This window comes from Nerophis ophidion, linkage group LG14, assembly GCF_033978795.1.
Source record: "Nerophis ophidion isolate RoL-2023_Sa linkage group LG14, RoL_Noph_v1.0, whole genome shotgun sequence".
NCBI lineage: Eukaryota > Metazoa > Chordata > Actinopteri > Syngnathiformes > Syngnathidae > Nerophis > Nerophis ophidion.
Genome location: NC_084624.1, coordinates 43,679,894 through 43,694,927, shown reverse-complemented (window position 1 = coordinate 43,694,927; position 15,034 = coordinate 43,679,894). Strand labels below are relative to the sequence as shown.

At 42.5% G+C, this 15,034-nt stretch overlaps 1 protein-coding gene across 1 annotated transcript in view; it reads left to right on the top strand.

Annotated features, from left to right (window-relative positions):
* Positions 1-15,034, top strand: part of skila (SKI-like proto-oncogene a) — an 86,287-nt gene that overhangs the window by 1,383 nt on the left and 69,870 nt on the right. Inside the window, exon 2 of the mRNA XM_061920817.1 lies at positions 4,757-6,048. Within this exon, the coding sequence (XP_061776801.1) occupies positions 4,828-6,048 (1,221 nt within the window). The 5' untranslated portion in view covers positions 4,757-4,827. The remainder of the gene's footprint in view (positions 1-4,756; positions 6,049-15,034) is intronic.

Below are 15,034 nucleotides of genomic sequence, written 5' to 3'. Positions count from 1 at the left end.
CTGCGATGAGGTGGCGACTTGTCCAGGGTGTACCCTGCCTTCCGCCCGATTGTAGCTGAGATAGGCGCCAGCGCCCCCCGCGACCCCGAAAGGGAATAAGCGGTAGAAAATGGATGGATGGATGGACTTTTTTACCTTTTAAATTCCTTCCTCTTCTTTCCTGACAATTTAAATCAATGTTCAATTATTATTTTTTTTATTGTAAAGAATGATAAATACATTTTCGTTTAATTCTTCATTTTAGCCTCTGTTTTTTTGACGAAGAATATTTGTGAAATATTTCTTCAAACTTATGATTAAAATAAATACAAAAATATTCTGGCAAATCTACAAAATCTACAATAAAATTTAAGTCTTATTTCAAAGTCTTTTGAATTTATTTTAAAATTTTTGTTCTGGAAAATCTAGAAGAAATAAGAATTTGTCTTTGTTAGAAATATAGCTTGGTTTCCATTTGTTATATATTCTAACAAAATGCAGATTGGATATTAACCTATTTAAAACATGTCATCAAAATTCTAAAATTAGTCTTAATCAGGAAAAATTATTAATGATGTTTTTTTTATTTTTTTCAAAAAGATTCGAATTAGCTAGTTTTTCTCCCTTTTTTTCGGTTGAATTTTGAATTGTAAAGAGTCGAAATTGAAGATAAACTATCATTCAAATTTTTATTTTTATTTTTTCTTGTTTTTTCCTCTTTTAAACCGTTCAATTGAGTGTTTTTTTCTTCATTTATTCTCAACAAAAACCTTCCGTAAAAGGAAAAAAAATGTACGACGGAATGACAGACAGAAATACCCTTTTTTTTATATATATATAGATTTATTTATTAAAGGTAAATTGAGCAAATTGGCTATTTCTGGCAATTTATTTAAGTGTGTATCAAACTGGTAGCCCTTCGCATTAATCAGTACCCAAGAAGTAGCTCTTGCTTTCAAAAAGGTTGGTGACCCCTGGTGTAGACAGTGAATGTCATTATCGGCGCCGTCTGCATACCAGTGCGGCTGAGAGGAAGAGCTGGAGGGAGGCTTAGTGTGCAGACCGGAGGGGTGGGTGATGGAGCTTTTTTATATGCGGCGTCTTTGCACCAGCGAAACGGATGCAAGGGTTTGACATGACCCGCTATTGATCGGTTCCCACAGCGACGGTGTCAAGCTCTAGTGTTGCCCCCCACCCCCTCCTGCAACCCTCATTGTGACATGTCACGTTCACCGTGTGGCTGAATTTATTATTTTTTTGACATGAAAAACATCCCGCCAACGTCAGTCTGCCGCTGCGAAATCAAGGTCGCTGCTTTGCGCAGATGCAGCAGAGCAGCAGTGCGCCAGTCGTGGAGGAAAAGCTCCGTGGTAAAATGTGCAAAGGCATGCAAATATCCACCCGTAGCGAAATGTTAGGGTCGCTGCTAGTAGGAGAAAACGCTCCAAACAAGAACTATTTGAAATGGAAAAATGACACAAATACAACTGGCGATGCTAAACCCTGAAAATAACAGCATTTGAGAAATGCTGCAAGACGTACTGCTATGTTAAAACTGATAGGTAAATCGCTTGCTTGGTAAAATTGTAGACCAGGGGTCGGGAACCTTTTTGGCTTATAGCAGTGTTTTTCAACCACTGTGACGCGGCACACTAGTGTGCTGAGATACAGTCTGGTGTGCCGTGGGATATGATCTCATTTGAGTTGAAAATATTTTTGCAAGCCAGTGTTGATGTGTTGTTGTTGAGTTTCTGTGCTGTCTAGAGCTCGGCAGAGTAACCGTGTAATATACACTTCCATATCAGTAGGTGGCAGTCTGTAACTAATTGCTTTGTAAACGTCGGGAACAGCGGGAGGCAGTATGCAGGTAAAAAGGTGTACAATACCCAAACCAAAAAAATAAACAAAATGTGAGTGTCCCTAAGAAAAGTAATTGAAGCTTAAGGAATGCTAACTAAAACTGAAGTTTAGGGAAGGCTATGCAGAACGAAACTAAAACTGAACTGGCTACAAAGTAAACAAACGGAATGCTGGACAACAGCAAAGACTTACTGTGGAGCAAAGAAGGCGTCCACAAAGTACATCCGAACATGACATGACAATCAACAATGTCTCCACAAAGAAGGATAAAAACAACTGAAATCTTCTTGATTGCTAAAACATAGATGCAGGAAATATCGCTCAACGGATAACATGAAACTGCTAAATCCTACCATGAATTGATTAAACAAGTTGAAAAACTTATTCGGGTGTTACCATTTAGTGGTCAATTGTACGAAATATGTTCTGTACTGTGCAATCTACTAATAAAAGTTTTAATCAATCAATCAGTACAGGAAAATACCAGAAAAAGAAAAAGCCATTTAAAATAGGAGAGCAAGACAAGAAGTAAAACACTACACACAGTAAAACAGTAAAAAAGTCCAAATAAGTCAGGGTGTGATGTGACAGGTGGTGACAGTACACTTTTTACTGTCAACTGTGTTTCGTTTATTAACAATGTCTGCTGGTGGTGTGCCTCTGGGTTTTTTCAATGCAAAAAATGTGCCTTGTGTCAAAAAAGGTTGAAAAACACTGGCTTAGAGAGCCACGGAAGCCAAATATTTTCAAATATAATTTCCGTGAGAGCCATATATTTCTTTTCCGCACTGAATACAACTAAATTCCTTCATTTTTAAGTAAGAATAACATTTTTAGAGTATAATAATTTCACCCATCCATCCATTTTCTACTGATTGTTCCTTACGGCAGTGTTTTTCAACTTTTTTTGAGCCAAGGCACATTTTTTGCGTTGAAAAAACCCAGAGACACACCACCAGCAAACATTGTTAAAAACGAAACTCAGTTGACAGTAAAAAGTGGTTGGATATGACTTTAAAGCATAACAAAGCATGCATGACTATAGCTCTTGTCTCAAAGTAGGTGTACTGTCACCACCTGTCACATCACACCCTGACTTATTTGGACTTTTTTTTCTGTTTTCCTTTGTGTAGTATTTTAGCCCTTGTCTGGCGCTCCTATTTTGGTGTCTTTTTCTCTTTTTGTGGTATATCTACTTTGTTTGAGCAATCAAGAATATTTCAGTTGTTTTTATCCTTCTTTGTGGGGACATTTTTGATTGTCATGTCATGTTGGGATGTACATTGTGGACGCCTTCTTTGCTCCACAGTAAGTCTTTGCTGTCGTCCAGCATTCTGTTTTTGTTTACTTTGTAGCCAGTTCAGTTTTAGTTTTGTTCTGCATAGCCTTCCCTAAGCTTCAGTGCTTTTTCTAAGGGGCACTCACCTTTTGTTTATTTTTGGTTTAAGCATTAGACACCTTTTTACCTGGACTCTGCCTCCTGCTGTTTCCGACATCTACAAAGCAATTAGCTACCTGCTGCCACCTACTGATATGGAAGAGTATAACACGGTTACTCTGCCGAGCTCTAGACAGCACCGACACTCAACAACAACACATCATTTGCAGACTATAATTACTGGTTTGCAAAAAATATTTCAACCCAAATAGGTGAAATTAAATAATCTCCAGACTGTATTTCACGGCACTCTAATACAACTAAATGTGTGCATTTTTAAGTAAGGCCAACATTTATTCTTTTTAATAACAGCATTATTGTTTTCCTTGCCCTTATTTGGGCTGACCAAGGATGTCGTAGTGGTTGTGTTGTGGTTTGTGCAGCCCTTTGAGACACTAGTGATTTAGGGCTATATAAATAAAGATTGATTGATTATTCTTAAGGTAGCTGTAAAATAAATAGAATACTTCTCACAGTTAATACGACTTCTTGAACAGGTGTGGTAGAAAATCGGATGGATGGATTAAAATGCATGAGAATGTTTTATATTTTGAACGTTATTTTTAACGCCACAGAATTATTCATTACTTACCATGTTAAGCAATGTTGGCTAAGATTTATCTGACAGCCAAATGTAGTCATCAAAAGAGCCACAGGTTCCCTACCCGAGAATATTGTACCTTTTATTCTGCCTGTTCAAAAGTGGTAGCTGAACTTGCAGCATTTCTCTAATGCAGTTGATTTAAGCTTGTGTGTTTTGGCAATATTGTTGCATTTGTTTTTTTACGCTTGCAGCAGTCATTTGATTGCAGTGTTTTTTAATTTGCAGCATTTTCTCATTGCATTTGCTTTACGGGGCTGGGTCATTTCTGCGTTAGGAACTGTTGGTCACAGAAATATGACATTGTCAGTGTAAGCTGAGTTTCAGCATATTTTGAAACAAGGCATTTACTTACACGAAAACATCCACAAATGCCAAGCTGTGAATGGGGGGGGGGGTCATTTGGGTAGTTGTGGTGGGGGTCTGTGAAGGCTTTTATGCGCTTGATGGAGCCAGCGTGGGGTAAGCGGGGCTGTTGCTGTGAGGCACAGTGTGTGGGACCATTGTGGGGCGGGGGGTTCACATTTATTAACACTGTAATGGCAGCTCCAGCAAGACTGTCTGGTCGGCGAGTTTGGTTAGTTGGAATTCTCGCTGGTAAAGTTTTCAAAACTATGTCAATTTCACACACACACCTCCAGCGGGTTCAATAACAAGGAGAGAGGGAGGACGCCCTGTGTTTGTGTGATCTATGTTAATGGCCATTTGGCTTTGTGGTGCAAGCAAACAGCCATTGACCTCTTCTAAACCCCCCAATGGAATAGCAGTCGTAAAACATTTAAAGCCTTTATGGGTCATTTCATGCTCTTTGATAAGTTTGTTTATTCCACTTCCATTCAGCTCCAGTTTCTAATCTCCTGTTTTCTGTGAATTACCAGGAAGTGGAACACACAGACACACTCACAAACAAAAACGACAACAAAAAAAAGCCAGTGGAGTTTCACCATGCATGTGTCCAACCACCGGAGGATCAGCGTCATTTAAAAAGATAAACAACAGGGCTTGGGAGTGTTACAAGAAGCCGGCCAGCAGACAGGAACAAAAACACGGCGCCTCAGACATGGCCAGCACCCAGACCAGCTTGAAAACCTCCTTCAAAGACTTGACCTCATTCAAGGGAAGCATGAAGCGTCTGTGCAGGGAGCGTCTGGAGGACGCGCCCATCAAGAAGCGAGTGATGGCCGAGATCAACCTGAAGCGCCGCGGCCTGGATTCCTTCCACAAGACGGCCAAAGTGAAGCGGGAGTACATCGAGGAGCCGCATCACGACGCCGACCCGGGGGCCGACCTGCACGGAGCATCCTCTGCTAAAGCCCTGGATCTGAGCCCGGGGCTCAAACACACGTTGGCCCAGTTCACTCTGAGCAGCCAGAGCTCCCTGGGGGGCCCGGCCGCCTTTTCAGCGCGCAGCAGCCACGAGCATTCCCACGCTGGCATGCCCCCTCTGCCCTCGCCCCCCGTCCTGGGGGGAGGCCCTCTGCTCGTCCCCTGCGACAGCTCCGCCGAGCTCACCCACTCGCTCTTGGAGGGCGAGTCCATCTCCTGCTTCGTGGTGGGGGGCGAGAAGCGCCTCTGCCTGCCCCAGGTGCTCAACTCGGTGCTGCGCGACTTCTCCCTGCAGCAGATCAACACCGTGTGCGACGAGCTCTACGTGTACTGCTCGCGCTGCGACGCCGAGCAGCTGCATATTCTCAAGGTGCTCGGTATCCTGCCCTTTAACGCGCCGTCCTGCGGCCTCATCACGCTGACGGACGCACAGCGGCTGTGTAACGCTCTCCTGCGGCCCGGGGCGGCGCTGCCCGCCGACCTCAGCGTCAAGCTGTCGGCGCAGGGCCTGCTGAAGGAGACGGAGGCCGGCTTCCAGGTGGAGCACCAGTGCCTAGGGAAGTGCCAGGGCCTCTTTGTGCCCCAGTTCTACACCCAGCCCGAGGCGCCCTGCATCCAGTGCGTGGAGTGCCACTTGCTCTTTTCCCCGCAGAAGTTTGTCATGCACTCGCACAAGTCGCCCGACAAGAGGACCTGCCATTGGGGCTTCGACTCGGCCAAGTGGCCCTGCTACCTGCAGCTCGCCAGGAAATACCAGGGCTCGCCCGAGGAGGCCAAGATCAAGCAGCTGCTGGACGAGGTCAAAGAGAAGTTCCACTACCAGCTCAAGAGGTCGCTCGACAAAGTAAGTCACGTCCCTTCTCGCTTGTTTGCCTGTTCCATAACATTCTGCGTCCGGCTTTGGTCCTTTCTTCTTGTGCCGTGTGTACGGTAAACGAGGCCAGGTCACGTTGGGTGTTGTCCTAAACCAGTATTGACCTACCTAGTAGTACCCAGTGTGCTTGTTTTATTTGCGAGAGGTCTGGGACAGGTGGGGACATCTGTCTGACCAGACGAGATTAGGACAGCTGGCCACAGCTGAAGGGGAAGTGGGTCATTTGTCCCCTTGGGTCACCAGGAGGTCAATGCGAAAGTCACTGAACAAAAGGCCAGCATATATACACTACATGTATTTATTAAGGCTGCAACAAGTAATCTATTACTTTAATTGGGGGGAAAAAAAAGTTTACTTTATATTCTCTTGCTTCGATTAATAGCCAACCACTGGTGGGACGTGAAATAAAGATGGCTGGAAGAAATCATCGTTTAACAAGTGTACATAATAGAAATTGCTAATATCCAGACCACATTGAGTGCCCGGAACTTTAAATATGCAGACATAGTTTCCGCACGGCTGCTGCAATATATTTATGTTATGTATCTGCTGCACAGTCGCTCTAGGTTGAATAAAGGGGAGCTTAAGAAGGTCGAATCCTTTTTTTGTTCTTTTGGTCTTTCACCTTATTTTAGAGGAAGCGACTACGAGCTGCTAGCACCGCCAATGTCTGATTTTTCCTGCGGTTGAGAGCTAACCGATCTTGTGAGATGGTTGTCATGAGGATATGTCACATGTAGATAAGGATTTTAAAGCTGTTGTTCCTAATTTAGTTGACGGGTTCATTTTTTTGCTTGTGAATGGTTGTTGGATTGCAACCAAGATGATGTCCCAGAAAGAGTCCTCACGGTCTATCCATTAGGGCTGTGAATCTTTGGGTGTCCCACGATTCGATTCAATATCGATTCTTGGGGTCACGAGCGTTTTTTTTTTTTTTCAGTTCAACACGATTCTCGATTCAAAAACAATTTTTTTTCCCGATTTAAAAGGATTCCGTATTCATTCAATACATTGGATTTCAGGAGGATTTACCCCAGTCTGCTGACATGCTAGCAGAGTAGTAGATTTTTGTAAAAAGCTTTTATAATTGTGAAGGACAATGTTTTATCAACTGATTGCAATAATGCAAATGTGTTTTAACTATCAAACGAACCAAAAATATGACTTATTTTATCTTTGTGAAAACATTGGACACAGTGTGTTGTCAAGCTTATGAAATGCGACGCAAGTGTAAGCCACTGTGACACTATTGTTCTTTTATTTTTAATTTTCATAAATGTCTAATGATAATGTCAATGAGGGATTTTAATCACTGCTATGCTGAAATTCTAACTAATATTGATACTGTTGTTGATAATCATTTTTGTTTCACTACTTTTGGTTTGTTCTGTGTCGCGTTTGTGTCTCCTCAATTGCTCTGTTTATTGCAGTTCTGAGTGTTGCTGGGTCAGGTTTGGTTTTGGAATTGGATTGCATTGTTATGGTATTGCTGTGTATTCTTTTGTTGGATTGATAAAAAAAATGAGAATCGATTCTGAATTGCACAACGTGAGAATCGCGATTCAAATTCGAATCGATTTTTTCCCACACCCCTACTATCCATGCAGCTACACCACACAATCCTATTTAGCTGGTACTTTATTAATATCCATCCATCCATTTTCTACCGCTTATCCCTTTCAGGGCTCGCGGGGGTGCTGTAATATGTGATTCACAATGGATGGAGTTGTCTTAATCTTGTTAAGTGTTGCATTATAGTAAGTAATAGTAAATATTGGACAGGGTATCATTTGTGATAGCATAATGTTATCATCATAACCATTTGCAATAAACTGCAGTTTCAGCACATGAGTTTATTAATTTCACATACCGTATTTCCTTGAATGGCCGCCGGGTTCTAGTATGCGCCTGCCTAGAATTACTGCCGGGTCAAACTCGTTTCGCAAAATAATTAGCATATGCCTAGAATTTCCGCTGGGTCAAATTCGTCACGTCATCCTTTTCAAAATGGAGGAGGCTGATTTCAAATCATTTGAAATCGCATAAAGGGAAGAAGATGAAGAGCTATTCAGTAGGATTTAAGGTCCAATCTATTGAATATGCTAAAATCAACAGTAAGCAGCTATGTTTTATTAATATACCGTAGCTGCGTGTGTCAAATATGAGTCATTAAATGACTCCCACCTCCTGGTGGTAGAGGGCGCTAGTGATCCTTCTTGCGACTACTCCACTGCAGAAGAAGTGACAGCAAGCAGTGAGCAGCGATCGTTTATTTTTTTCCTCTCGCTTGCACTTTTAACATGGAGGATTACATATCTAAAATAAAACCGTTTTCTAAACTGGACTTTCAATCGAATCAGGAGGTAATAAAGGAAGATCTCCATCGAGACAAAGAGACTTTTAAAACTGAAGAAAGATAAGGAAGACTTCTATAAACAAGTTATCGATACTTTTGATCAGAAGGAACTGTGCATGGACTTCACTTATAAGTTATTAAATGTGCGTTTCATGATGGTATCCTTACATCGGACTTAAATTTATAAGCGCATGCCTAAATTTACCGCATGCCTTTGGTAAACGCCAGAGTGAGAAGAGGTTTTAAATTATATAGCGCCCCGGCGGCAATTCAAGTAAATACGGTATGTTATACCAGTCTTTTTCAACCTTTTCTGAGCCGAGGCACAACTTTTTCATTGAAAAAAATCCCGAGGCACACATTTATTGCCTAGTAACCACATCAGACTCTTTTAGTTTCTTTGGGAAAAGGTTCAAATCAATCATTTACCATCACAAAACGCATTTGGACTGAAATGAGCCGAGAGATTTATTTGTGACATCGTGCAACCTTGTGTGCGATGTCACGCGCCAGATAAGGAGACTCCCTGTCTGGTTTGATGGTGATTGTTGGAACCTCTGCTGTTATGTCTTCAGACAGATGTACTTAAACCACTTTTAGATAAAACGACAAATGTTTTTAACCTCGATGTGACACATCGCCGTCTCACACCTTAGCAGCCTCTCTGGCGCCGCCGTCTCACCATTTCCAGGTGTCGCCATCCTCCTGTGAAATGGTTAATTTCACCCAAAAGCCGTGGCGTGCTTGATTTCAGCAACACATACTTCATGAGGGCCAAAGTAGGATGCCATTCCTCACAAAGCCTATGCGTCACTTGTGTGAAAGGTTTCACCAAGCGAGAGAGACTGTGATGAAAGTGTGTGTTTGACTGAACAGGAAGTGAGGCAGACGGGACGTGTCTCTCAACCTGAACATCCTCCAGACTTCAGCCGCCTCCGCCGCCGCTCGTGGTCGCCGTGACTCATACTTTCCACATCCCAGTGGATGTTAGTAGGAAGCCAGGCGGCTTAAAGTAACATACTTTTTTAGGAGAGAGACTTTTTGAGGTCTGGCCTGTGTTGCTCTAACCCTTTCCTTCTTTATTTGGCCTGTTTACAAACCCCGTTTCCATATGAGTTGGGACATTTTCTTAGATGTAAATATAAACTGAATACAATGATTTGCAAATCCTTTTCAACCCATATTCAACTAAATGTACCACAAAGACAACATATTTGATGTTCAAACTGATAAACAATTTTTTGTTGTTGCAAATAATCATTATTAACTTTAGAATTTGATGCCAAGAACACGTGACAAAGAAGTTGGGAAAGGTGGCAATAAATACTGATAAAGTTGAGGAATGCTCATCAAACACTTATTTGGAACATCCCACAGGTGCGCAGGCTAATTGGGTTTGTACAGGTTGAAAAAAGAAGGCAAGGAAACCAGAAAAGGCTTGCAGAACATCCACAAAGCCAGTCTTTTCACGTATACCACTCCGTTTGGAAAGAGCGAGTAACTTTCCGTCCTGCTGATTGGAACAAACCATTCAGCCCCGGGGTTGGTCTTCCTTTAGTAATTATCTCCTGCTTCGCTTGAAAGTCCACTTTAGAAAACTGTTTAAGTGCGGAATTGTAGTCATCCATGTTGAAATTCGGGGTGCAAGAGACGGAAAGAATAAGTTGCTGAGGCCACCGTATGTCTGGGATTATGAGGGCCCCGCCCCTATCGTGAGGCACGAGAACTGTTTGCCTCACCTCAGACTATTTTCACTGCTATTTTGATGGCTCGACCAGCACACAAAACATGTTACTCGCTGCGGCACTTGACTCGCTCACGCCACCGTATGTCTCTGATCATGAGCGCCCCTATCGTGAGGCACGAGAACTGTTTGCCTCACCTCAGACATTTTTCTCTGCCGTTTTGATGGCTCAACCGACACACAAAACATGTTACTCGCTGCGGCACTTGACTCGCTTACGCCACCATATGTCTCTGATCATGAGCGCCCCTATCGTGAGGCACGAGAACTGTTTGCCTCACCTCAGGCTTTTTTCTCTGCCGTTTTGATGGCTCAACCAACACACAAAACATGTTACTCGCTGCGGCACTTGACTCGCTTACACCACCGTATGTCTCTGATCATGAGCGCCCCTATCGTGAGGCGCGAGAACTGTTTGCCTCACCTCAGACTTTTTTCTCAGCCGTTTTGATGGCTCAACCGACACACAAAACATGTTACTCGCTGCGGCACTTGACTCGCTTACGCCACCGTATGTCTCTGATCATGAGCGCCCCTATCGTGAGGCACGAGAACTGTTTGCCTCACCTCAGACTTTTTTCTCTGCCGTTTTGATGGCTCAACCGACACACAAAACATGTTACTCGCTGCGGCACTTGACTCGCTTACGCCACCGTATGTCTCTGATCATGAGCGCCCCTATCATGAGGCACGAGAACTGTTTGCCTCACCTCAGACTTTTTTTATCTGCCATTTTGAACGCTCAGCAACACACCAGACACGAACGCGCTCTGGCCGCACGGCAGACAGAGAAGTTTACGAGGGATTGCGAAAATTCAGAGATTTTTAAATAAAACATAATCCAAATTGGTGAAGCTAAATGAAAATTAAAAATGAACAATTACAATTATTTTATCATTATATATTTTATTTATTTGCATGATTACAGGTGAGGCACTGCATCCCCTGACCGCACGTCACTGGTTAAGACTTTGGCTTCGGACAAAGCCAAAACATGTGTATTAATGTTGCGTTATCTAGTTTACATCTATCACATAACGGGTTCATTTGGGGATATCCATCCATCCATCCATTTTCTACCGCTTATTCCATTCAGGGTCGTAGGGGGCGCTGGAGCCTATCTCAGCTGCATTATATTATAGTTAATTTTGCTTTTGAGAAGTACACTTGGTGTATAACTTTAAATTGGATCAGTGAGGAGGAATGAACCCTCTTTACAATTTTTGCTCAGTTTCCGTCATCTCTTGATGTTTTGTTCCTTGTTCCCATGCTGTTTTAATTCTTAGCATGGAAGTGCATTCTTTTCCTGAGAGTAAATTAAGTATATGTGAGATTGCCCTCTTCGTCTTTCTTCTAGTGTATACTTTTTTTAATCAACACTACTAACAAGTAAGGCTTTCCGGACACTTTTGTCATTGATTTGCCCGTTTAGAGAACTTGGTTGTAAGAAAAAGCAGTTAAAAAAAAAAAGTAGCCCCCAAGCACCAGCCTGATCCCTGCTGTGTAAATAGTCGTTTGCAGACACAAGCAACAGTAGACGTCCACAAAGCTATCTGTCTTCATGATGGTCTTTGTTTTATGACACTCACAAAACACTCGGTCAGCTATAAGCAGCAACACAGGAAAGAAAACTACAAGTTTAAAGCCATAGTCTTCTGACGAGTATTAGTTATTTATGCTAAATAACTATTCAAACTTTATTTAAAAAACTTTTTCTTAATTTATTGGGTGAAGTATTTATTTATTATTATATACATCATATTATAATATATTATATTTGTTATTTTATATATATATATATATATATATATTAATTTGTTTACATTCTTATGTGGGAATTTTGTCACTTGTTTAAATTCCAACTGTATTCTTGAAAAAAGTACCTGTACTGATATGACTAAATGTATGTGTTAAATTATAGGAACCAAATAACACTTGACTCATTACTAGATAGAACAATTAAGCTCTTGTGGGACTTTTTGAGGTACATTCTTACTCCGTTTTGGTTCAAAGTTAGGGACCGATGTCCCTTTGGGACGGAGGACCCTATTGAATTTCTAAGGTTTTATTATTATTCTTTATTATTATACCGCCGCCTCTTTGAGCTGTAATTTGACCCTCTTAACATGCTTCAAAACTCACCAAATATGACACACACTTTTGGACTGGCGAAAATTGCGATCTAATCAGAAAACCAAACCCCAAAAATCAAAATTGCTCTCTAGCGCCCCCTAGGAAGAAAACACAGGCAAAACTGTAACTTCCAGTAGGAATGTCGTAGAAACATGAAACGCAAACCACTACGTAGGTCTCAGTTAGACCTATATTTCATACACTGACCTCCCCCAACTAAAATCAAGAGGAAGTTTGCTATTCCCACTTCAATACAACAACTGCATTACATTCACAATGCATTAGAGCAGGGATAGGGAACCTATGGCTCGGGAGCCAGATGTGGCTCTTTTGATGACTGCATCTGGCTCTCGGATAAATCTGAGCTGACATTGCTTAACACGATAAATAATTAATAATTCCACTTGTAATCACAGTGTTAAAAATAAGGTTCAAAATATAAAACATTCTCATGCATTTTTAAGCCATCCATCCGTGTGTACCGCACCTGTTCAAGAAGTTGCGTTAATGGTAAGAAGTTATTTATTTATTATTGGTTAGTGTGAGGCTTGCCCTTCTGGGGGTTCTTCAGACCACCAAGCACCGACATGAGAGCCTATTTCAGGGTTACAATATTGTTTCATTTCAATAAGTCCCTCAGTTGCTTTCCAGCAATTGTATTTTTCTCTTTCGTTTTCGCTCGCGCTCTGGCTCCAGCTCCAGCCCCAACCCCGTCCCTCCTCCTGGCTGCTGCTTATAACAGAGTGACAGGTGATTAGATAACAAGGCCCAGGTGGGCCATCTACGCACCTGTCGCTGATTTAGAGGCCGGTCCTGGCACACCCCAGTTCACTGCAGGCCGACAGGCCACGCCCCCTCCACAGTTAGCTTCGGAATAACAATGTTATTACAAAGAATAAGAGACCTATTATACTCTAGAAATGTTGGTCTTACTTAAAAATGCATGCGTTAAGTTGTGTTCAGTGTTAAAAAAAATATTATATGGCTCTTAGGGAAATACATTTTAAAATATTTGGCTTTTTGGCTCTCTTAGCCAAAAAGGTTCCCGACCCCTGCATTAGAGTCTCAAAAGGGCGGGACCAAGGCATCCTTATAAAATGCCCAAGCCACTTTACAACTGTTATTACTATGAGACTGATGTATAACACATGTGTATACAACTTTTTCTCTGTTTAATAATCCATCCATCCATCCATCTTCTACCGCTTATCTGGGCTTGGGTCGCGGGGGCAGCAGCCCAAGCGGTCCCGCCCATCGCTGCTTGCAGCTTTAATTTTGGTTGTTACTCTAAATTAAATAATTATTCTTAACGGGTTTTTTAAAATATATTTTAATTTAAAATTATTTCATTGGTCAACAATAAATGTAGACATAATTTTGTTGTAGTTTGAGCCTGTCAGGATCAAAAAGTACACATTTTAATGTGTTATATTTTTTTCTACTTGTGTCAGATTACAAATTTACAGTTTTGGATCATGGTACAAAAACGTCCCCACTGACGACCATTATAACTAAAAAACATTAGCTGTACAGTCATTAAACAAGACAATCGTGCATTTTCTAATTTTGGGTCTTCATTTTGAAGAAAAATAGTTGAAATTTTAGAATTAGATGGTGTTTATGACCCTGCTACCCCGTGCAGGATCAATCTGGGCAGCCAACCAGGGTCAAACGCCAGGTGCTGTAAGCTGGTGACACGGTGGCCTCGTGGTTAGCATATAAGCTGCCCAGTTGATAACTGGGTCAAGTCTCTGTGCGGAGTTTCCATGGGCCCATAAATGTCTTTTGAAATACTTTTGATGATTTCTTTCCCCCCACAATTTCATTTTTGAAGTATGTCCTGAAAGTTCTTTTTGAATTCTGATCGATTGAGCATTTTGGCACATCTTTCCAGGATTTTTTTTCTCTGCCGGGACTACGCGGGGCTTGATCGGGGATTGATTTTCATGACTTCAGTTGAAACTTTCTCAGCCGCAGCCAGCAACCTTTTTCAGCAACTTGTTTTGCAGGCTGGCCGGGAGTCAGAAGTGTCAGACGGAGAGAACAGCCCTCCTCTGTCTGGCCCGCCTGACAGAATGGCTGCGGCACAGACGGCAGACAGCTGCATCTCTCTCTGTTTGCTATTTGGAACGCGATGACTTCATTACTGCGCACTGACGCAGCTGCACTGGCTGGCCCGTCTCCTGGGCTGTCTGCTGCCTTGGCCGCACATTGTCTAATTGGATTCTGGCTGTCGCGCTAACCCTTCACTTCTCTCTTGTCTATCTATGGCACATTCTGGCCCGCTTGTTATCTGTCCCAGACATTTTAGATTGTCAATAACCTGCAGCTCCCAATCAGCCGACAGTTAGAAAACAAGCAGGCAAATGACTCGATACGTCGATGGTTACATAAGCAGTAGGGCCGCTGAAGTGGGGTCTGCAAGGCTCACGAGAGGCCCACGGCGATCGATTGGGTCTCCGACCTTGATGGATGCGGTGAGTCGCCAGGCAACACGGACGCATGAATAGAAGAGGAAGTGGGTCGGGGAGGAAACGGCGTGGTGAAAAAAAGAAAAGCCTCAGTCATGGGGTAGGGGGGGGGGGGATTCGGGCTATCACCATTACATAACTTTCCATGTGCTACAAATCACATTAACCTCAGAGCTACCTTCCTGGTTTGCTCTCCCCAGACAGCCTGCCAGACATGAGCATAACGGTTAAGTGTGGTCAAAACAGACCGAA